This window comes from Gadus morhua, chromosome 3 (assembly GCF_902167405.1).
Source record: "Gadus morhua chromosome 3, gadMor3.0, whole genome shotgun sequence".
Classification (NCBI taxonomy): domain Eukaryota; kingdom Metazoa; phylum Chordata; class Actinopteri; order Gadiformes; family Gadidae; genus Gadus; species Gadus morhua.
Genome location: NC_044050.1, coordinates 14,797,397 through 14,821,230, shown reverse-complemented (window position 1 = coordinate 14,821,230; position 23,834 = coordinate 14,797,397). Strand labels below are relative to the sequence as shown.

At 42.5% G+C, this 23,834-nt stretch overlaps 3 protein-coding genes and 1 long non-coding RNA gene across 4 annotated transcripts; 1 reads left to right on the top strand and 3 right to left on the bottom strand.

Moving 5' to 3' along the window:
* Nucleotides 1-1,419: 1,419 nt before the first annotated feature.
* On the top strand, nt 1,420-5,247 carry LOC115540182 (uncharacterized). The gene is made up of 2 exons (XR_003976129.1): nt 1,420-1,551; nt 4,836-5,247. It is a non-coding gene; the product is annotated as an uncharacterized LOC115540182 (long non-coding RNA).
* Nucleotides 4,607-9,660, bottom strand: atf4a (activating transcription factor 4a). Its single transcript, XM_030351257.1, has 4 exons — nt 9,468-9,660; nt 8,283-8,450; nt 7,412-7,726; nt 4,607-6,425 (listed from the first exon to the last, which is right to left on the bottom strand). Exons 2-4 carry the CDS (start codon nt 8,332-8,334, stop codon nt 5,434-5,436), a joined length of 1,359 nt encoding a protein of 452 aa, XP_030207117.1. The 5' UTR covers nt 8,335-8,450; nt 9,468-9,660; the 3' UTR covers nt 4,607-5,433.
* A 786-nt stretch (nt 9,661-10,446) lies between these two features.
* LOC115540690 (apolipoprotein L domain-containing protein 1) lies at nt 10,447-17,118 on the bottom strand. Its single transcript, XM_030352187.1, has 7 exons — nt 14,542-17,118; nt 13,771-13,875; nt 13,413-13,452; nt 13,282-13,327; nt 12,757-12,886; nt 11,738-11,926; nt 10,447-10,980 (listed from the first exon to the last, which is right to left on the bottom strand). The coding sequence occupies exons 5-7, from the start codon at nt 12,826-12,828 to the stop codon at nt 10,567-10,569; spliced, it is 675 nt and encodes a 224-aa protein (XP_030208047.1). The 5' UTR covers nt 12,829-12,886; nt 13,282-13,327; nt 13,413-13,452; nt 13,771-13,875; nt 14,542-17,118; the 3' UTR covers nt 10,447-10,566.
* A 95-nt stretch (nt 17,119-17,213) lies between these two features.
* On the bottom strand, nt 17,214-18,966 carry rps19bp1 (ribosomal protein S19 binding protein 1). The gene is made up of 4 exons (XM_030352188.1): nt 18,775-18,966; nt 18,098-18,280; nt 17,676-17,773; nt 17,214-17,472 (listed from the first exon to the last, which is right to left on the bottom strand). Exons 1-4 carry the CDS (start codon nt 18,827-18,829, stop codon nt 17,332-17,334), a joined length of 477 nt encoding a protein of 158 aa, XP_030208048.1. The 5' UTR covers nt 18,830-18,966; the 3' UTR covers nt 17,214-17,331.
* Nucleotides 18,967-23,834: the final 4,868 nt, after the last annotated feature.

Sequence of the window (23,834 nt, the reverse complement as noted above, 5' to 3'; positions counted from 1 at the left end):
TGTTTTCAACTTTCAGCAAAAAATATGATATGTCCTGAGCAACATTCATTGGATAAAAAGAGAAGTGCCATTTAAAGGTCACATTGTCTTTAGTTTGGTCTGCCAGAGTAAAATATGAATTATATCGTGGCATTTTATTAAGCTTTTTATTGAGTGACAAAATACATTACTCAGCTAAATCTCATTCTCTCCGTTATTCAAATTATGTAACTATGGTTCCACTGCTTCTAGTCTATACTTAATAAAAAAAATGAAAAGATGAATAAACAGCATCAACAAGTAGGCAAAGTTTAATTTTGCTTTACAGCAACTTTGCAGCAGCAGAGGGCTTGCCGATCAGGGATCCCATGACTGGACTCGTGGCCTACTGCAGAAGTTATGCGTTGGAGAATATGCAAAAATATGCAAAGAAAGATTTGCATGGATGACTAACGTACACCTACACAAACCTGCTGATGTCTATTCTTGTTCATAAACCTGTGTGCGTCACCACGCCTTCCATTCAAGCTTGCCAAGAAATGGTTACTGTTCTGAACAGCTGGTCAAACGCAGACTAGAAAAAATCCCTGCTGCAAACGTAGACACAGCTGTTCTGAACCCTCACCCCTCACTTCTCACTTCCTTGTAGAGTGGAACCAGAATGACTACTGTGAAACTATTGAGAAGAAACCACCTGAGGCCGGTTTTCACTATTCACATGAGACAAGATCAGTTTAAACTTTAATGCTCAAATGTTAAAAACCAATACTGCTAGTATACTGTAGATATTTACCATAATGAATTGAATTTGTGCTTCATTGTACTTGTAATGTAAGTAAGGGCTAAAATGGGAAAGAAAAATGGACTAGACCGCGTTTGAGGAAACAAACACAATTCATTGCCATAAGCGATTAATGCTAGTACCGAGGCAATAAACCCAAGCTCACCATTGCAACAGTTAATCTTAAGGATCATCCCCCACTGATGTTCTACTTGATAGGCAACAAGTGCCGAGTACAGACTCACATACGCAAACATTTGCGTAACTGTGCACTGACTTGTAGGCTTTTAATTTACTCGTTGGTGTGCATTCCTCAATTTTACAGTCAATCCGTGGATATCCCATTTGCTATTGGTCAGCAGACGCTTCAATACAAACCCACTGGCAGTTCATTCAGATAAGTCGTCAACAATCAGCTAGGGATTCAGCCAGCCAGCTTGCCAAGTCATGCTTACAAGTAAAGTTGTGGATGGAACTCTGCCCCTCTCATCTTGAGTCATAAAAACAGGTTTGAGTCAGGTTTTCAAAATAATTAAGAGACATGTCTGAAGAGTATTGATCGATATTTAATAGGAATAAAAAGCATTTATACAGTTTCAGAAAGAAACAACACTTTAAAAAAAACAAAAAAAACAATCAGGAGTTAGTCAAAAGTAAAACTTTGCAAAACAAAATATAAAATGATCAGTAAGCAAGAAGAGCATCCATTTACAAAACACGTAAACAGGAGTGCTGCGTAACAATTCATAAATAAACGTGGCCCCTTTCTGGACAAAGCTGCTCCGAGGAAGGTGGAAATGGGTCTGCAGAGCGCTGCAGATAATTTGACTTAAATGTCGTTCAAAATATGGGTCTGTGTAGTTAAAACAGTTTTGTGTTTTATTCTCAAGTTAATATCCTATTCGCATACAATCATTCTATACACAGCTTATGAATATTTAGAAAAAAAAGAAACAATCAAGATATCGAAGTAGTTCATTTATTAATTTTGTTCATTGTCGGGATGTCCTCAACCCGGTACCGGAACGTCGTGTGGGAGTCTCCAGAGTTGGTAGCCTACCTGCACCCGCGGCCCTGGACCCCTGGCTCTGTTATCCTGGAGCAGAGGGCCACTGGGAGCGGCGAGGCCAGCATCTTCCAGCTAGGGGAGCCCGAGTACCTGTCCATGCTGCTGGGGGCCCGGGCAGTAGGGGCCCTGCATGCTCTGTGACAGACTTGGGGTATGCAGGTGTGCGTTGGTCACCAGGTCACAGTCCCGACTCGGTAGCTAAAATTCAGTATTCGCTCTCAACCCCTTTCCTGTAAGTTTGAGAAAAGCTCAAGTTCTGAGGCCGGACGCACGGGGGGGCTAAATAGATAACTAAGAGGAGAATGGAAGAAGCTCAACGCCCCATCGGGAAAAAAAAGAAGGTATCTTGTAATTATAAAAACCAAACTTATTGTGAATTATAACATAGTCTAAATCAAATTCAGCAAAGCATGAACTCATTATAAAGGGCAAATCGAAGCGCAAATAAATTAACTATTGTTTCAACTATTTATAATTGCTGCCCTCCTGTGTATGTCGTTTTATTAGCTTTGTTCTGTTTAGCAAAACAAACAACGCAATAAGGCTTTCACGCAAAACCGAAACATCGAGTCTTCAAAGTGTGTGTTATTATTGACTGCTGAAAGCATTGACAAGAATGAGGACAACCTAACTACTATCAGGTCGGCTTCTAATCTAACTACTCCCACATGCAGGCCGAGTTTATAACTCCCTTTCAGCCCACTAAACCTGATAAGAGTGAGTGTGTATACTACACTAGAGCAGCCTGAATCTCAGGCTTCTTTATCTCTACGCAGAGGGCGGGACATGGGCCATGGTTCTGATATTGCCTTTTCCAATTTTCGTGAAGAAAATATATTTTATTCTCCTCTCGTTATTTTTGTAAGGTTTGTATGGTTCTCACAGTATTATTTTCGCTATCTGTCTCCAGGGAGTGGGATCTTTGGTAAGCAGTTCGTAGGAAGTAAGACACCGGAAATAGTGTTACACAACACCGTGAGAACGCCACAATTGATGATCATTTCTAGACACCCATAGACAACAGGTCGTTGCCTCAGGAGCCAATCTGGTTGGTCAGGGACATCAGCTGTTACTTCATCTCTTTTGAGCAGAACTAGAAAAGAAAGATACTGAGCTTAACGTATGTTGGATTGTGAGGAACACTGCAGTAGTAAATGCAAGTGTGTCATTAGCGAGGTCTTATCTTTTAAAGTCGTTGGGTATTATCACTAATAAGCAGCTTAGCACCTGATCTACAGCACCACATGCTATATTGACACAACAGAGACGTTCAGATGTTGATAATTACAACAGAAAAAAGCTCAAATAGAGACAAATAGACCTAGAAACGAGTTGATGATCATGTATAGCAAGTTATCTTATGAATTAGAATGGGAAGCAGCTTGCTTCCCATTCCTTCTTGTTATAGAGCATTAATCGGATGGGACCCAACAGGATCTAAACACTGAGTCACTATAAAGGACAGTGTGTTTTAACCAACCATAATATTTGCCAAGTTATTTTTCTAGTAAAAGTCCATGCACACACACTGCTGTCTTTCTTTGAGCTGTAAAGTATATTTTGGTTTGACTAAAAGTAGCCTACATCTTTCTCAAATATATTCCCCCTGATTCTCCAGCACCCTTGCCAACACTTCTCACCAATACTTTTCAGCCAAAGATCAGTACAGAGGAGCTCTTGTATGGGCTGGGGTAGGCCTATAGCTAAAACAAATAAATATATGATATGTCCTGAGCAACATTCACTGGATAAAAAGAGAAGTGCCATTTAAATGTCACATTGTTTTTAGTTTGGTCTGCCAGAGTAAAATATGAATTATATCGTGGCATTTTATTGAGTGACAAAATACATTACTCAGCTAAATCTCATTCTCCGTTATTCAAATTATGTAACTATGGTTCCACTGCTTCTAGTCTATACTTAATAAAAATAATAAAAAGATTAATAAACAGCATCAACAAGTAGGCAGTTAGTAGCAGTAGCAGCAGAGGGCTTGCCGATTAGGGATCCCATGACTAGACTCATGGCGTGCTGCAGAAGTTATGCGTTGGAGAATATGCAAAAATATGCAATGAAAGATTTGCATGGAGGACTAACGTACGCATACACGAACCTGCTGACGTCTAGTCTGACAAATAAACTTGTCGGCGGCACCAGGCCTTCCATTCGAGCTTGTCAAGAAATGGTTACTGTTCTGAACAGCTGGTCAAACTCAGACTAGACAAAATCCCTGCTGCAAACGTAGACACAGCTGTTCTGACCCCTCACCCCTCACTTCCTTGTAGAGTGGAACCAGAATGACTGAAACTGAGAAGAAACCACCCGAGGCCGGTTTTCACTATTCACATGAGACAAGATCAGTTTAAACTTTAATACTCAAATCATATTAAAACCAATGCTGCTAGTGCTGTAGATATTTACCATAATACATTTAATTTGTGCTTCATTGTACTTGTAAGGGCTATAATGGGAAAGAAAAATGGACTAGACCGCGTTTGAGCAAACAAATACAATTCGTTGCCGTAAGCGATTAATGCTAGTACCGAGGCAATAAACCCAAGCTCACCATTGCAACAGTTAATGTTAAGGATCATCCCCCACTGATGTTCTACTTGATAGGCAACAAGTGCCGAGTACAGACTCACATGCGCAAACATTTGCGTAACCGTGCACCGACTTGTAGGCTTTCAGTTTACTCGTTGGTGTGCATTCCTTAATTTTACAGTCAATCCGTGGATTGACTGTAAAACAGGTTCAAAATAAAAAAGAGACATGTCTGAAGAGTATTGATGGATATTTAATAGAAAAAAAAAGCATTTATACAGTTTCAGAAAGAAACACTTAAAAACCGAAAAAAACAATCAGGAGTTAGTCAAAAGTAAAACAAAGAATAAAATGATCAGTAAGCAAGAAGAGCGTCCATTTACAAAACAGGTAAACAGGAGTGCTGCGTAACAATTCATAAATAAACGTGGCCCCTTTCTGGACAAAGCTGCTCCGAGGAAGGTGGAAATGGGTGGTGGGCTGAGGGTGTGGGTGACACAACAGCAGGAAACAATTGAGGGGTGAGTCAAAAGGGTGGTGGTTGAAGGTGGAATTTATTCAGAGAATGTTTTATTACGTCGGCGGTCTGCAAAGTACGACGGCCTCTTGGACTTTTCACAGCACTGTATGATCATGTGACAAATTAATTAAAATACTTAAAATCTTGACTTGGTAATGGCCGTTTGCCATCTGTGTGCCTAGTGATTGTCGGGTTAGCATAGTAAAACGACCAGGATATACACGTTCCTACACATCACTGCAAGTACACCTAGATGTTATGTGGGTCTACTGGAGCGGACTGAGCGACCGTAAAACCTCACAGCCCTAGTCCCTCCAAGATTAATTTCATCGATATCTCTAATCCGATAGACTAGCACAATGTCCCTAATCTCATCGACATCCTTAATCTCTTGCCATGCACACCAACTGCTCTTGGCTACCTGGAACCCTAAATCCAGCGTACACGTGCCGATCTCTTTCTACAACAGCCGCAGAACTGTGACTTGACCTCAGGAACCCACAGACTACACCACTAGCCGGGTTAGGAGGTGGTGGCGACTCAGGCGGAGACAGTCTTGCTGCGCCGGTTCTTTGCGTTGCGAACCTCCTCCATCAGGTCCTTGAGATACTTGATCTCGCGGCTGAGCGCGTCAACCTTCTCCGCCAGCGCGTGGTTCTTTGTCTCCAGCTCGTCGCACTCCCCACTCAGCACCTCCTGCTCCACCCGCTTCTTCTGGCGGTAGCGCGTCGCCGCGGTCTTGTTCTGCTCCATCTTCTTCAGTTTCTTCTCCACCACCCTGGGGGGCGCACCGCCTGCAGCGCTGGCGGCCTCCGGCCTGGAGTACGGCTTGGTCCTGGAGGAACCGGCCGAGGACGGGGAGGAAGGAGACGGGGAGGAGATCCGAGGGGGGCTGCTGGAGGCCGACTCGATGCCAGAGTCGCTGTCGCAGTCGCTGGTCCCAGGGGAGGCCTCATCAGGGGGGAAGGCCTCCTGAGCAGCAAAGGTCTGGTCATTGGGGGACTCCTGGAAAGGCTCTGCTTTAGCGGTGAGCAGCACCATGTAGGGCCCGGCGGTGGTGAGGGACACCAGGAAGGAGGTGGTGGTGGTGGTGGTGGTTGGGAGGTCGCCGGTGGGGAAGGGCATCACGTTGGCGTTGAGGGTCGGGGCATTCTTCTCCACTTCTAACACATCAACCTCGCTACCAAGCTCCAGGTGGCTAAAGGGAGGCGGCGAGAGGGGCTCCGTTTTCACCATCAGCGTCGCCTGCTGCTCCTCCTCCTCATTTGGAGAGACGGTCAGAGTGACGGGTGGGGGCTCCAGTGGGAGAGGGACCAGATCGGGGAGCGGTAGGGGCAGGGCGAGAGCGTCGAGCGGGGAGACGATGGGTGAGTCAAAGTTGTGGACATCCAGATCCATTTGGGAGTCCAGGGTGGCGATGAGGTCCTCTGGGGAGCTGGGAGGCTCGTCTGATGAGCCCATTAGGGAATCCAGGTCAAAGTCAATGAGGTCAATCTTCTCTGCCATCCAGTCCATCCCAGGGAAGGTGTCATCTGTAGAGGGAGGTAATGTGTTAGAACAGCGCATCCTGTAACAAGAAGCATTTTCTTCAAGACTATTGCTGGTCTCGTCCTCAAACCTCTATATTATTCAACAAACTAGCATTTTATGTCATATTTATTTTACAACAAAAAAGGTAAAAGAACACAAAATCAAACATCGATCTTAACAAGTGTGGAATAAATGTCAAAACATAACTATAGCCCCTGAACAGAATAACTAAAACATAATTTCAGGTACAGCTCATAGCCGTGCTTGGAATTTACCAAGTCACTAGGCCGAAACAGATCTAAAACCCCTCCCTATCCAACATGCCATGGTAAAGGAGGTTTGTCAGTGGCACAGAGAGACCTCACAGCTTAAACTTGTTCAGTAACTGACTCGACTTATCTTGTTCAGTGGAACTCAGCCCGAGTACCCAAGACAATTACAATCAGGGCATTTAGCAGACGCTTTTATCCAAAGGGACTTACATCGATTAATACACACATTGACACACCAACGGCAGAGTCAACCATGCAAGGCGACAGCCAGCTCGTCAGGAGCAGTTAGGTTTAAGTGTCTTGCTCAGGGACACATCAACACAAGCTAGGAGGAGCTGGGATAACTAGCAACCTTTCGGTTACAAGACAGCTGCTCCACCTCCTGAGCTAAGCCGACCCCAGTTAATAATTTTACTAAATGGGTAGAACGAAATTGAAACCATGGAACTGGTTTGTTGTGCTATAGATGAGAATCTTCTGCCTTATCAGATGATCAAGCTTCCTCATTTCACGAAAGCAAGCCATGTTTCAAAGACTAATGAACGACAGCCACTAGTAAGCCACGCCTGGGTTGTTGCGTAACTTTACTCTTCCTACTGAATACCAATAGCGCAAATTCAAAGTGGCACACGTCCCTCGACTAACAACCCTGTGTGTTTCGGAAAATACATCATCATGTGGAAACCACTGTAGCGGCTGACCGGCGGCAAGCTCACCCCTGCTGACGTCTGCTCCAACGTGCGCGTGGAGCAGCTCCGCAGCCCCCAGCCAGGGGAAGGACAGGGCGTCAGCACCCACCTTGGGCTCGAGGAACGAGGAGGGGGAGGAGAGGGGAGAGGCAGGAGGGGAGAAGGAGGAGGAGAGAGGCGAGGGACAGAGAGCTTGGTAAGGGGACAGGGAGAGAGAGGAAGACAAAGTGGGGGAGGGTGAAGCGGTTGAACTCTCCTCTAAGGCGGAGGAGAGAGAGAGAGCTTCCTCTTCATCTTGGTCCAGAAGGGGAACCATGGGGTCAGCCGTCAGAAACGAGGGCCCTAGATATGGAAGGAAGAGTTGTTAAACATCAGCGGCCTGGGAAGGCATCGGCTCCATTAAGATAACTCATAAATGTCTGCCTCAGCCCTAGAGACATGGTCGAGCCCTTGAGGCTCATAATGGAGCAGGAAAACATCACATAGGTTGTGATGTGATTATTTTCTTTCTTTGCCCTTAAATCTATTTACATAGTTACATGTCTGACTGAATTCATCACTATAAATGACCCATGTCCCATGGCATAAATAAACATCTTCAAACATAATTTGAGGGCTTAAGTTGAGTTCACATGACAGCACTTAACCTGTGGCTAAAACAAATCCCATGCGCTACAGTAACGAGGAAATTACCAGGTAGAGACAACAATCAGGCCTGGTGTCGTGCAATAAAACAGACCGATGTGTTTTGCAAGCTGCCACGTATGCAGATGGGGCCCTTAGCAACTCCAAGAATTGTATTGCCCATCCAATAAACAATCCGAGATCATTGTTCCCTAGCAACTTGGGAGAGGTTGGACTACCAGCCAAACGACAACATTGGCCCCAAGCAACCCACCTAAGAACAGGGCCCCCACGTCCTCCGGGACCGGCACTGTCATCAAGGCCATGTCCAGTGGTCAGTGGTAGTCGTGTGTGGGGGAATAAACGTGATATCGTCTGGGTTTCCAGAGGGTAGGTCCTGCTGTCGACTGCAGCAAAGCTGAGGGTGGATGTCGAAAGAGACCTGGTGGGGTTGATAAAGGGCAGAATGGGGTGTTACTAGGAAAGGGCAATCATTCTATTATTCAGGTTTTGTTTTTAAATAACGTTGTTCCTGGAGTTTAATGAGTACATGGGAAACACCACTGATTAACAAGACACAATTCAGGCTTTTATTATGAACGACAACTTGGTCAAGCTGCACTTTAATATACATGCTTGTACACAATGAAATAAACTTTCTTTCTGTAACGATGGATTACAACTTAATACTACTCCTCATTGTACTAAGGTGAATGTAGTCAAGAGTTAAACTAGTGACAGTGAGCTATTTTAGTCAGAACGCTGTCACTGGGCCCCACCCCCCGAGTGGTTGACATTTCCTAATTTGGGCATTTTCTGCCCGGTAACTCCACCCTCAACGGGGTGAGTCATCCTGGGGGCGTGGCAACGGCCACAACAGAAGACACAGCGCGCCATTTTGGGACGCCACGTTGCCACTGTTGTAAATACACACAAAGACAGGTTTTCTTGCTAGATAAATGGCCATAGGTATGCACCTCATAATAAACCTAAAACAATGCCAGTACCGAAGGTTTATAAACAGGCATGATACGGAGAATTTATATACCGTTAATACAACACCACTGATGGAAACAAAATGTATTCAGCCCATGGTTCTACAGTCATAATCTAGTAATAAATTGTAATATTCCCACAAAACGGCCGATTGAATTTGCATTATTGTTGCAAAACATCCCAATAAAACGCCAGGCGCAAGTTGACCTGACATGAACTGTCTGGCGCACCTGTCGACTTGCCAGCCCGTGTTATAAATTGGTCGACAGAAATGTATTTTTTTTCTCTTTTCTCTTATTACAATTAATTATATTTATATCTATGTATAAATATTATATTTACAATAACGTTACTAGCCTGTACTTTTTACTGTGTCATCACACCCTAATTTCCCGTCTGGAATAGAGAAAGTGAACCTCATCTTTACGCTAAATGAGAAGTGTTAACATTTAATAGTACGTACGCCATTTTGCCAGAAAAAGCCAATGCAATTCGCCGCTGCACTGCCGTGTTTTTGCCGATGCGAAGTAAGCCGCTGCACGCCTTTAAACAGCCATGATGCGCGGGAGAGCGCTTCGTTCTTGACAGCGAGATCACAGAATGATTAATCCAAAGGGAGGGGCGGTCGAACACCAAATATGGATATGTCGGTGAGAGCTGACATTTATATATGGCCGCATCATGGACTGACGCATCCCTCCGCCCAATCGCGTAGACAGTTGACGTTTAACAGGGTTAAGCCAATGGGGTGTCTCAAAAGGAATGATCTTAGGTATTACTCCGCGATGACCTTTTTTGTAATTGGCCAGACGCGTGATCACATGTTAACAAAAGTAGGTCCCATATTGAAATCATCTGTAACTATGCTAGCAGCAAATTGGCACTGAACTATAAACCTTAAAAAGGTCGGCAGTAAAACCCCATCAATTATAGATAAATGGTAAAACTCTGAAACACAGAAAGCCACATATTACCATCAGGAAAACGAGAACATTGGAAGGTTAGTCCTGCTAAAGTACACTTCCGGGTGCCCAACAGTTAAAAAAAAAAAAGACCGATGTTGCCTTACGATTCGATAAAAAAATATAGCAGCATTTCAATGTACACACCATTTAGATATAAGTATTTAATATGTGTATCCTTACAATAAAATAAAAACACATATAAAATATAATATGTTTTAATTTTATCACCAATCAAATGTGTATTATCCCGCACAAAAAAGTAGGTAAGTAACAAAGAAAATGGAGAAAAATCCAGTTTACTACATAGAAACCAAATAAAAGAAAGAAAAGCATGTCCCTTTACTTTGTATGTGTGTGGGTGTTCGCTTCTGACAAATGTACTTATTGTAAGTCACTTTGGATAAAAGCGTCTGCTGAATGCCCTTAATGTAAATCCAAATGTGTGTGTGTGTGTGTGTGTGTGTGTGTGTGTGTGTGTGTGTGTGTGTGTGTGTGTGTGTGTGTGTGTGTGTGTGTGTGTGTGTGTGTGTGTGTGTGTGTGTGTGTGCCAAGTTGATTGGCTAAAGGCCAGCGCGCCAGATATCTCCATGTTCTTGTTCATGGAAGAAACACCTTGAGCGACTCTTTGGCTCTCTCAAACTCCCTCAGCCCCGTGCCCATCTCCTGCACCAACACACGCAGTTTGGCGGCACACTTGGATCTAAGCTTATTCTTGGTCGCTCCTTTTCCATCCTTGAAGAACATATCGAGCCCTATGGCGAGCCCCTCCATGATCCCCGATGCCTTAACGTTGGCCTCGATGGCGCGAGGACACACGCCCCCGCCCAGATGGTACACCATGTTGAGCTTCACAGGGTCCACTTTCACTTTGGACAGCGAGGCGGATGGGTGCTGGGCCAGCTGGTTCATGCCCTCCACAATGAACTCCAGGCAGCGTTGAAGGTCCTGAATGTTGTCCTTGTTGTCCTGGAAGACCTTTCTGATCTTCTTCTTTTCATTCTCCAGGTCCACCTGGAAGCATTGGGGGTTGCAAGCAGAGTACAAAAAAGAAAGTGAGGGATGAATGAACAGACAGATGGCCGATAGGAAGCTAGTATACCATAGTAACCCGAAGAAAATGGTTGGCTGACACAACCTTTTAAATCTCTTTGTTTTACAAATGCAAATTTGATAAATATATATTGACAAGCCCTTGAACAGGGCTTGAAAGTGTCCCATGAGGCCCTAACCTAACTGATCCTGAGTGGCTGAATTCACTGTCGTTTGCTTTGGATAATGCATCTGCCTTGTAACTTAACATTCAATAATAATAATAATAAAACATGAGCTCATCCTTGATGGAATGGTTCCGTCATTACCAGAACAACAGATAACGAACAGCAACAACAACACCACCGTCCCCATAACAACGGCGGCACCACTTATCTTAAAGGGGACACATTATACCACCAGGTGTGAGTGTGATTAGCCTTACAAGCCGTTTTGAAAATCTGCCCCATATGACATCACTAGTGGCGTGTGTACCTAGTCCTAGATCTTTGCTGGATTGATGAGCAACGTTTACTTCAGTCCACTGGGTAGGCTGGTAGACTGATCTATCCAGCACAGATCTAGGTAGACACGCCCACTAGTGATGTCATATGGGGCAGATTTTTTAAACGGCTTGTAAGGCTAATCATACACACCTGGTGGTATAATGTGTCCCCTTTAAGACAGACACACACATGAAAGCAAAAAAATGATGTCTCCCTTCCGGAGACAATCTCACTTTGTGGGCGATGGCCGCTGAGGCGCCAGCGACTCCGCCCGCTGTGGCCACGCCCGCCCCGACAACAGTAATGGCCAGGGAGGCCCCCAGCGTCAAAGGGGCCAATAAAATCCCTGCCCCTGCTGCAAGGCCCCCCAACACGGCTGTGGTCCCACCACTGATCCCTGCAACCTTGGTCCTGTTGGACACCTTGGAAAAGGAAACGACAAAAAGAGGGTATGATTTATTGGCCCACTCATGACTGCTGCTCGTTGCTGTGGATAAATGTAGCAGGCAGGAAGGTTGTGATTGGAAGTGCAGCTTGGTGCCGAGCATTGGCACTGATTATCTAGATGAGGTGGCACAGGTAGCACTTCCCTTTAAAAGAGTTGTGAGCCGTGGACGGGAGAACAATATTGAGGTGTGGATTGAAGCTAGAGCCTTTAGATATATCAGCTGTGCAAACAGGGAGACCCTCGGCTTGGTGTCTGTGAGTATGGTGACCAGTAAATGGTACATGCAAGTAATGGTGTGTTCCAGAGGCCTCAGAAACCAGCCTTCCGAGTTTCAAGTGAAATATCTAAAACTTGAACTCGAAGAGACTTAAACAAGGAATCCTCCTTTTCACTGTCGATCCCATAGGGCTGTATGTGTTCTGTTCAAACAAGCTAATGCACACAGCTGACACACAGCTAGTCAGAATGGTTTCATGGAAATATACAGCTGAGAAATAGGGGTCTGGATACAAACATTGATAATTGAAATGGTCTTAAACCACAGATGTTACGTGTCTTTGTTTGGCTATTATGCTATACTCCCCCAGACAACCACAAATTGATTTTTGAGGTAATAAAGAGTTTGTGGTCTGGAAGCAAATCTCCACATTTCTTCAATTTAGAAAAACAATTGGAATACACAGTACTTTTAACCTACACTGAATCCTCTAGAAGACATCATTACCTTTACCCCACACTGAATCATATAGAAGACAACAGTAGGTGTCTTTTGTTGAACACAAAGACACCTGAAGAGACCAGTACCATGTCCAAGTGGTCCGCGATGAGGTTCAGCTGACTCATGTAGTTGCTGAGGGTTTTAGTTTTCTCAGTCATCAGCAGGTCAAACAGCTGGACTGCAATGTGGAACCGCCTGGCTTTGACAGCAATGATCCTGAGAGAGAGTGAGAGTGAGAGTGTGAGAGAGAGAGAGAGAGAGAGAGAGAGAGAGAGAGAGAGAGAGAGAGAGAGAGAGAGAGAGAGAGAGAGAGAGAGAGAGAGAGAGAGAGAGAGAGAGAGAGAGAGAGAGAGAGAGAGAGAGAGAGAGAGAGAGAGAGAGAGACAGAGAGAGAGAGAGAGACAGAGAGAGAGAGAGAGACAGAGAGAGAGAGAGAGACAGAGAGAGAGAGGCAACTTACACTTGATAAGATGTGTGTGTGTGTGTGTGTGTGTGTGTGTGTGTGTGTGTGTGTGTGTGTGTGTGTGTGTGTGTGTGTGTGTGTGTGTGTGTGTGTGTGTGTGTGTGTGTTTTTGTGAGAGTCTGAGAAATTCCAAGCCTTGCCAACTTACTCATTTTCTTTCTTGCCGTTGAAGTCTTCTTGGAGGGAATCCCAAGCTGGGAAGATTATTTATAATTCAGTAAATCTGGACCTAGTATTGAGGGTATTATTAGGGTTTTAGTTGTCTAAATGTGGACTCACGTGACACACTAGCCCACCACTGCTTCAGATAGTCTGGGTCCTGATGAAAACGGAGAGGTTGAACACGCAATGGTAAGGTGTCAAGTTACACTAGGTTTCTTATCGTTAAGACAAAACGTAATGGCTTATTGGTAGCTAACAGTTAATTGTAACAGTTAACAGTAATTAATCATTTTTTTCATTCATGGTAAAAAGCTTAATACCTATGATTCACTGATAAATCATAGGCAATTGTTTATTCATTTGTACTTGGTAACCATAGGCTCATTGATAATGAATACTAATTGTTCAAGAATGTCTTATCAACCACTGATGGTATTTGATATGTACTTTGTAAAAAAAAAAGGTTATTGGTTACCAGGACAATACGTTGGAAAAGGCAATCTGGTTTGGGTCCTGGTTTGGGTTTGGGTTTGGGAGCAGGTGCTGGGGCTCGGTCGGTTTTGTCTTGATTACCTGGGCCCTAGAAATGTATTTCACAATGAATGATCATTAAAATCAAGCTCTGTTTTAGTTTAGTGGCGCGCCGATCACCTTCTGATGTCTACACAACGAAGAATGTTGTACAGAAGAAAACAGAATACATTGTTTATATAATGAAATGTAACGTTTACTCATAGCCAACATTTGACTGACAATGATTTGTTTTGTCACACACTTTTGTCACTCATAATACCAGAAAGGAGATTCTGGTGTCTTATCCAAGCACTACAGGACAGTAATGAGAATGAAATCAGTGAGGTGGATATTATTGACATTTAATGCTCTGTAAATGAATCTATACATAAGTCCGTAGGACGAAGGAGTCTCAGTTTCTGTGTCTAAAGTGTCTCAGTGACTAAAGTGTCTCAGTGTCTGGAGTGTCTAAAAGTGTCTCAGTGAATAAAGGGACTAAAGTGTCTAAAGTGTCTCAGTGTCTAACCTGTGTCAGTGACTATACTATCTCAGTGACTTAAGTGTCTGTTTCTGAAGTTTCTCAGTGTCTGAAATGTCTCAGTGACTGACAATAAATGACCAATAGATCATATTTGACTTATGGATCCTGGATGACTCATTGATCATGAATGACTCATTGACGCTGATTGGTATTAAATGTCTGATTAGTAATTAAATGCCGGTTAGTCTTTACCAGGATATGTTGAGGCAGGTCGAATGACTTGGTTCTTGGTTTGGGTTTAGGAGGAGGCGGTTGGGCAGGGTTGGTTGAGTATTGTTTACCTGGGCCCTAGAAAAGTATGCCAGAATGAATAATATTTAGAATGAAGCTCTTTCTTAGTTAATTAGCACACACTCAACTTTAGATATCTACAAAACGAGGAATGTTGGACAGAAGAGAACAGAATACACAGATTATATTATGAATTGTAATGTGACCGCATAACCCACATTTCATTGACAATGTTTTGTTTTGTCACATGTCTCGATGACTTCCCAATGTTCCCGTGTAATCCTAGACGGGATATCTTGGTGTCACGTCACAGCCGTACAGGAAGGGAAAGAATTTTTTCCTTTTTTTAAAGTAATCCCCATTTTAACAGTGGTTGAAATGTAGCAATACCTTGTAAAATGCAAACATGAGTAACAGTTGAGGTAGACGTTATGCTATGCTATTGAAACTGTTCATCATTGAACATTTTACATAAGTCTAATGTCAAAGTGTCTGACGTGCCTCAGTGTCTTTTGTGTGTGTATCAGTCCCTAGTTTGTATCAGTCACTAAAGAGCCTCAGTGCATACTCTGTGCAGGTGAGTCCAGAAGAGTAGATGTGTATGGCTTAAATGTTGCTCATCGTTTCAATCTCATTCACTCTTTTGAAATATCTAGTTGGAATACCTTCTTTATTAACATTACAGACTAGAAAGACTGGTCACAAACGGTTGATCAATGGTTGTTTAGCTACCAACTTTAAACAAAGGTTTTTGATAGAGAAAGCGAAAGTATGAACATTCCTGGGTCCAACCACACCCTGGGATAGTACTATGTCTTGTTTGACAAATATCATTGAGCATTAAAATACCTGACAAGGCTACGATAAGCTTAAGACACTTAGATAAGCTTTCAATGCTATAATACACCAACAATGATAAAACTTGTCAGTGTCTGTTAAACCAGTGGTTTATCATTGAGCAGCTGGAGTGGCTACAAAAAAAGGTAGATATCACATATTAAGTCCTTGCAGAATTGCAAAACAATGATTAAGATCAACAAAGTGGATATGCACATACTTGAGACTTCCTTGCAATTTATTTGACCAATCAAAATGCAAGCCCATTATGGAAAGTCATGCCTTTTTGGATATTCATTCAGACTCTCATGTCGGCCTTTACAGTGACGTTTTAGTTCTGAAAGTCTGCGCACTTTCAGACTTTCAGAAAAGAAAATATACCGAATTTGAAAGTAATTCTTGACGAACAACCAGCAGTTTATCATTGAGCATCTGACTGATATACCCAGCTGCTAGACTGATACAATCCAACAAGAGAAGTTTCAGGAATTGGAAAAATATATAAAAGTGAATGTCATCTCGGTGTACTAGTCTGCATGGCTTTTTACATTCACATTTGGAAAAGGCTCTTCTTCAAAGTCACGTTAGGCTGTGAATAACAATAGCATACAAAAAAGCTGGAGTGGCTACAAAAAAAAGTAGATATCACATTTTAAGTGCTTTCAGAATTGCAAAACAATGATTAAGATCAACAAACTGGATATGCACATACTTTAGACTTCGTTCCAATTTATTTTGCCAATCAAAATTCAAGCCCATTATGGAAAGTCATGCCTTTTTGGATTATTCATTCATATAAAGAGGATGTGTGTGTTGCAGTTGTTCAGGCCAGACTCTCATGTCGGCCTTCACAGAGATGTTTTAGTTCTGAAAGTCTGCATACTTTCAGACTTTTAGTAAAAGAGGAATAACACGAACAGAATTTGAAGGTCATTCTCGACGAACAATAAGCAAATACAAAAACACTACATTCAGACAAGTGACATAATTCAAGGCTTACAAAACCCAAGGTTTAGCACAAATGGTCCATATTTTAAAAAGTGCAGAAGGACAATTGGGGAGCCTTACCTGTGCCATAGTTTGGTTCCGTAGAGGGGTATGTTGTGCTTGTTAGCTAAAACAACTTGGTCTCATTAGGGATTGATGCATCTGATACGCACCAGATGAATTGAATAGAGGCAACCCCTGGGCTGAACAAGTTCAACTCCACCTGCTACATTCCTATGGTCTCTAGTTTTAGAAATGGCAGACAAGCTCAAATTTGAGTGACCGGGACTCAAAGTCCCAAACCTAAATTATTTTGAATTTAAAACCAATACTTTCGTCAACATCTCGGTATGCAGCTATCACTGTGGCTAGCAAGTTTATGCACAAAAATAAGGGAATTTAGATAAATCAGTTCCCAAACTGGTCCAGGACTGCATGTCAAAACCTATATGGCCACACAGGTGCTCCCCACTGCCTGACAAACAGCTGCATTTGTATTCATCCCCTACCCCCAAGCCCACAAAGCCCAAAGTGCATTCTGGATTGATGAGGATACTGGTGTGACCTTTTAGTAAATTACTTATTTCCCTATCAACATTGCAAAAAATGTAAATGCAGTAGATCTGAGTCAGAAGCCCTAAGATGTTTTCATATGGGAATGAACCCAATATCTGATACTTATGGTCGATGCTTCTTACAATTCAATGCCTGATTTGAAAATAATTGAAATTTTAAACCTCATTGTATCTATTGCATCATTCTGTAGACATCTATCTAAAAAGGTTAATAACGTGACCTCAAGCCATGGGTGGAAAAAAACATTAAAAAGCTTTATTTATTTCAACTGATATTCATCGTTGCTCATGAATAGAATTGCGTAGAATTGTAACAATAACAAAGCAAAAAAGAAAGAAAAGACTGTCTCTTCTACTCCACGGTCCGACCAAAGTACTCCTTCTGGAACTTCTGGAACTCCTCCTCGCTGAAGACAGAGGTGGTCTCGGACGCCTTCCTGACAGGCGCGTCCGGACGGTTCCTCGCCTGCCTGCCAGTGTGCTGGCTCATGATCTGATTGGCCGACGGGAAGAGCGTTATATTTGACTAAGGTTTGATTGACTCAAGGAAGGAATGTTGACTAACATACTATTTTCTACTATTAATCCCCAGGTGACAATGTGTGTGTTTTTTTGTTGTTGTTTCTCTTTAGATGCTCCTTCATGACGCATCTTATCTGACATCAAGTGTAGTGGGCAGATGACACGAATACTGACTTTCTTGGTGACCGCGTCGGTGGCTATGTAGCCACTCCCCAGGAAGTAGGCAAGGTTGTCTGTCAGGTGGCTCTTCCCCTGCGTCTTCCTGAACTCCTCTGGGTAGAGAGAGAGGGAATAAAATGATTGGGTGCATATTTGAACTTGATTTAGCTGGTAAGTCCATTTGATATCAACCGTACCATATCTTCAAACCCTGTTGAGACCACGGAAAGTAAAAACATGATTACATCAATCGAAAAGATTTGCAATGGGATTCCTGTGTGACCCAAAATACAGTGTACGATAGAGATATGCAGGATTTCTTTGTCACAAATGGGGCTTATTGAATGCGTGAAAGTCTAAAATCATACATTATGACCAGTGTCCAGTATTTGCTAGATGAGAGAATGCAGTGAAAAGTTTTGATTTAAAAGTATTACCAACAGCGTTCTTGATCCTCTTGTCTTTGACGGTGGTTTTGCTCTTACCGGGACCCAGGCGTCCCTGCAGACGTTTAACCTGCTTAGTGACGCCTCTCCGGTTAGTGCTCACCATGTTCATCACATTGGCTTTGCTAGGAGTCTGTCGTTTTTTTACTTTGCTTGATTTTCCTTTACCGACATCTGTAAAACAGGATTAAGGCAGTCAAGGAAAATGGTTCTGATGTCAACAAAATTTAAGAGAATACAAGAAAGGATGTTGGTCATCCTTGAACTTAATATGAATAGGCAAGGCAAGGCAACTTTATTTATGTAGCACTTTTCATACATGAGGGAGACTCAAAGTGCTTCACGTAGAAACATTGTTATACATACACAATACAATAAAATAATAGATAAGTAAAGGAAAACATAGGCAAAGTAAAACAATTCATTGTCATGCATTAACATTCTCTCTGGTATCAGATCATTTATGAAGTCTCTCTGGTATCAAAGACGTGTTAGCAGAGATTCACCGCGTAGTTAGGTCTCATCTATCCTGCACTTCTCATCTGAATATATGAACAATTCAAGTGCACTATGTACATAACATCTAATTTACATCAAACTAAGAAGCAAAGAAATACATAGAATCGGCGCAGCCAAACAACAACGTGTGGTTTTATCTTCACCGCTACCTTTAATGTCGTTGCTTAGCAGGTCAAGGCCTCTTCTTATTATCGATGCCGACATATTGATATTTGCTTAATTTTAACAACTTGTTCTTTAACTTCATTCGAGAATTGCCTGATAGATAGGAATCATGTCCACCATCGACTAAAACGTGTGCGATAATCAACATCCGGTGAATGGCGCACCTTTAAAAAGGGCTCGGCTAAAGCCTGCGTAGAGGCAAATTGTTCCGAATAGGGAAAAGTAAGATAAAGGAAAAATAACAGTATATTATAACAATAATTAGTTCCCATTTTCTTGATAATTCTTAGGTGCTTATTACTAGTACTGAGAAACTAGTCATAATCGTAGTCACTAGTCACTATTTTTCTTTTGACCGTTTATTTTACTTTTACTTTTTTTTTATTTTACTTCTTAAATAGGAAACAAACAATGCATACCACACAATTGTAATGCAAATTACCTTCAATGTTTTTTATTTTATCACATGTGCAAAAAATGGCTCTCAAACGAAAATAAAAAAATACCTTATCTTCTAAAGTGGGCCCTATCCAATTTCATCTGCTTGCTGTTCAATGGTTGATTTTTCTTTTCTTTTTTTTAAAGGACATTTATCTACCTTTCTGTAAATGTGCCAGTGTTAGCTATGGAGGTAGATTGGTGTCTTTAATATGCAATCAAACAGAATAGGTTTGAGAGCAAAACTTTCGACAGTGCAATCAAAAAATGTTTTATTGCAAGTAAAATAAATGTGATAAAAAAATTATTAATGGGAATCCAAAAGTTTTGTTTGCAAATCCAAAAGTTTTGTTTGCAAATCCAAAAGTTTTGTTTGCGAATCCAAAAGTTTTGCTTGCGAATCCAAAAGTTTTGCTTGCGAATCCAAGAGCTTTGCTTGCTGTTGAGCTGAATCTCGTGGGCGGGACCTACGCCGAAAGATGTAAGACACGTCTCTATTGGCCAGTCTCGATCGGAGTGACAGCTTGGCAACATCCACAGTTAGTAACGAGAGATCGTTGAACACAAATAGTCCTATTAACTAGTAGCTACATGCACAACGTCATGCAGGCTAATAGGCAGCCTGGGCACGTAACGTACCTATGACTAGGTAATTGAGCTAAGCTAGCAGCTACAGGCTGACAAAATAATGTGTATTTTTTAACCCATTACAACATCCACCGATCGTTAAACAAAAGCAATCTACATGCACCAGTTCAATCATAACATTCTTGCTATTACTATGACGGAAGACATACCTGCGCATTGATTTTCTGTCCTCTCAGCTCCCGAGTCCCGCTCTGTCTCATCATGGACTTCAAAACTCTCTCGTCACTTACTGTGGATGTTGCCAAGCTGTCACTCCGATCGAGACTTGCCAATAGAGATGTGTCTTACATATTTCGGCATAGGTCCCGCCCACGAGATTCAGCTCAACAGCAAGCAAAGCTTTTGGATTCGCAAGCAAAGCTTTTGGATTCGCAAGCAAAACTTTTGGATTCGCAAGCAAAACTTTTGGATTCGCAAACAAAACTTTTGGATTCCCATTAATTTTTTTTTATCACATTTATTTTACTTGCAATAAAACATTTTTGGATTGCAGTGTCCATAGTTTTTCTCTCAAATCTATTTTTTGATTGCAGTGTGGAAAGTTTTGCTCTCAAACCTATTTTGTTTGATTGCATAATAAAGACACAAATCTACCTCCATAGTTATGTGAGTCTTTCAGCCTAGTAGTGTATGCTATTTCTGATGACATGTTTCAAGCTAACAACAGTTAGGAATGGTTTCTTCTCCACATAATGGACAACACCATATAAGGTTTTAATGATTTTTAGATAAGTTAAAGGTTGGGTATGGAATTCGCTTTTTTGGCCATTTTTGCAGAATTACTTGAAATCCTTATCATAACCCACTTACAGCCACTGAGTTAGAAGTACTGACATGAAATTAAACAAGTCAATCATCTGTGGAACGGGCAGGGCTCGAAAAACTCCAGCCAATGATTTCCAGAGCCACCGAGTTGCATTGGACAGTAAGTACGTCAATCAAACGGTCGTACTGTTCTCCCCCTCCCCCGCGTGCGACCCCTTCGTGCAGTACTCGTGACCCAGAGCTCGTGACCCAGAGCAAGCTCCTGTTTGTTGTTATCCTGCGGTAGCTACTGGAACTAGTTAATCCACATTTGGACCTAGCAGTAGAAGACAATTTCCATGGCAGACAAGACGCCACCATCCCCATGTTGTTTTTTTAATGTTGCCATGTTGTTTAATGAAAACCTACGCTAGCCTGGCTCGCTCTCGCGCATCTGTGTTCGCGCTCGTGCATGATTGCGCGTCCAGGTACTTGGAATAGGTGGAGTCAGAGTCAGTGTTGAAGGAGAGGGGGTAGGACCATTCAAGTTGTGTATTTTCAAAATCTGCTGGCGTTTCGCAAATCCCATACCCAACCTTTAAAGACTACAAACATGGCCACTTTGCCATTTCCGTTTAAGCCAAGACAGACCAAAGGTTTACCTGGGTAAATTAGAAACTGTAGGCGCTGCTTATTTACCGTTCCGCCCACTCCCAATATAACTGTTTGTTTACCTGTGTTCGGGAAATGCTTCATGAACCACCTCCAGAACGCAAGCCTGTTTACCTTGTGTCTCTGTTAGAATAAACCATGCGTTGAACATCTACCACTCTCCGAGTCATACCTAGCACGAGACCACCATACCACAAAGGATCTAAATAGTTCACATAAACCCGGTTTCAGAGTTTTAGTGTCGTTTTTGGGGGGATACGACTGCTGAGCATCCGAAGATAAACACCCACCAACAAAGCAGAACACAGCGCCTCCTCTCCCAGTTAGAAATTGGCCCAGCAGATGATTGGTTTCCTTGTGTTGGTGGTTAGGTCCTAGTCCTAACCAGCTAAAACATATCAGGGGTTCTGTCTCAGAATTACTGCATATACATTTTTTGCAATTTTCCTATGGTGAGTAATAAATAATTAGTCCCTTGTTCACTTTGCCAAAGTTTGAATTTGAATTTGAATTAACCTTTTGGGTGACATCAAGCACTGCCTGAGGACTGTTTTCGAAGCAGACAAAGTGTTGGACAGCAGAGGTCACTGTGGGCCAATGGACCGTTTATCTTCAGGTTAATTAGCACGTCGACTGCTACTTCGATTATAAAAAAAACTCTTCCTCACTTCTTCCGGTGTCACCTCACATGTGGATATATGGCATAGTGTATGGAAATAACATTTCAATGTTAAGGAAAAAAAGGACGTCCTTTTTGAAGGACGCCCTACGCAGCATCAACTCTGTTATGCCGGCATTTTCTACTCACATTTACCAGAGTTTAACATAATGTATAACGAAGGCCCAACAACGACTCCACTTCCTGAGGGTACTCAAGAGAAACAAACTGGAGGAGAAGCTGCTGGTGACCTTTTACCGCTCCACCATCGAGAGTGTGCTGGCCGTCTCCATCACTGTGTGGGTTTCGGCTGCACAGTGGGTGAGAGAAAAAGGCTGCAGAGGGTGATAAGGTCAGCTGAAAAAACTATTGGCTCTCCTTTGCCCTCCTTGGATGACATCGCCAGCTTTCGATGCATCTCAAGAACAAGAAAGATCATCCGTGACCCTCCATCTCGGCCACCACCTGCTCAGCATACTGCCCTCTGGTAGGAGGTACAGAAGCCTGAAGAGCAGAACCAACAGACTGAACAACAGCTTTTTTCCTTGGGCAATCAGGACACTTAACACTCATAAAACATAAAAGACACAGACACCTATATACCTCCCAATTTCGTTATATAGGTGACTGTACAATGACAATAAAGGCTATCTTGTCTTATAACGATTACGAGCTCATTCATCTGAATAATAAATAAATAAATAAATAAATAGTGACCAGCACACAACACAGTAGTGTGTTCACCATGAAATTAACTTAAGTCTAAAGTCAATATAAGTAAGTGTGTGTGTGTGTGTGTGTGTGTGTGTGTGTGTGTGTGTGTGTGTGTGTGTGCGCGCGCGTGCGTGTGAGAGACATGATGCGTGTTCCTGGTGTCCGTCATGCGCGTTACGCGTTTCGTGTGGTCGTACCTGACCATTCACCATTAATTTCATGGTGAAGTAGTGTGTTCACCATGAAATTAACTTAAGTCTAAAGTCAATATAAGTAAGTGTGTGTGTGTGTGTGTGTGTGTGTGTGTGTGTGTGTGTGTGTGTGTGTGTGTGTGTGTGTGTGTGTGTGTGTGTGTGTGTGTGTGTGTGTGTGACTGTGTGTTACGCGTTACGCGTTTCGTGTGGTCGTACCTGACCATTGCATTGAGTTTGAAGAGATCAAAAGATTCAGGGGGACACGCAAGGATCTCAGATATTCTGAATCGATCCCAGGCATAACCACAAGGTGGTAATGTACTGTAATTTATCAATTAACAATTATTTATGTAGGCCTATAAATTATTATCTCTCTCTTTCTCTCTTACTATTAGACACAAACACACATTATAGGCCTACGTTCTCAACTATTTTGAAAACGCGTTGCACTCTAAACTAGCCTATAGGATCAACCCCAAAACAAAGACATTTAGACAACGTGATATTTCTGCTTTTTTATTTCTGGGGGAGGAGGCTACGAAATGGGGAAACGATAAGTAAAAGACCGTGGGTGCACGGTCTTTTACTCATCCAAAAGGTCAGCACGCTTTTTGGCTCATCTGCATTTTCTCCGAATCCCCCGCCTCCATGTTTTTCACAGAAACAGCGACATTCTGAACAGCAGATCAAAACAACCCGACATGGAAACCTCCACAGGTCAGTTTTACTCACTTGCATCGACTGTACTTTGATAATTGTTATTTTCTATCTCCAATCACATGATTATTGAGTATTCGACGAGGATGGTGATATAGGCTGGATGTGTTATTCCATTGATGACGTATGAAGTATGAATATCGATGATGAGATGATTTGAACGATTATTTGACCAAGATCGAGGATCTGATAAACATCTGTTGGATGTTTATCAGATGTTTATCAGGAACTTGTGGATTTGAAACAGATTTTTCAGAGT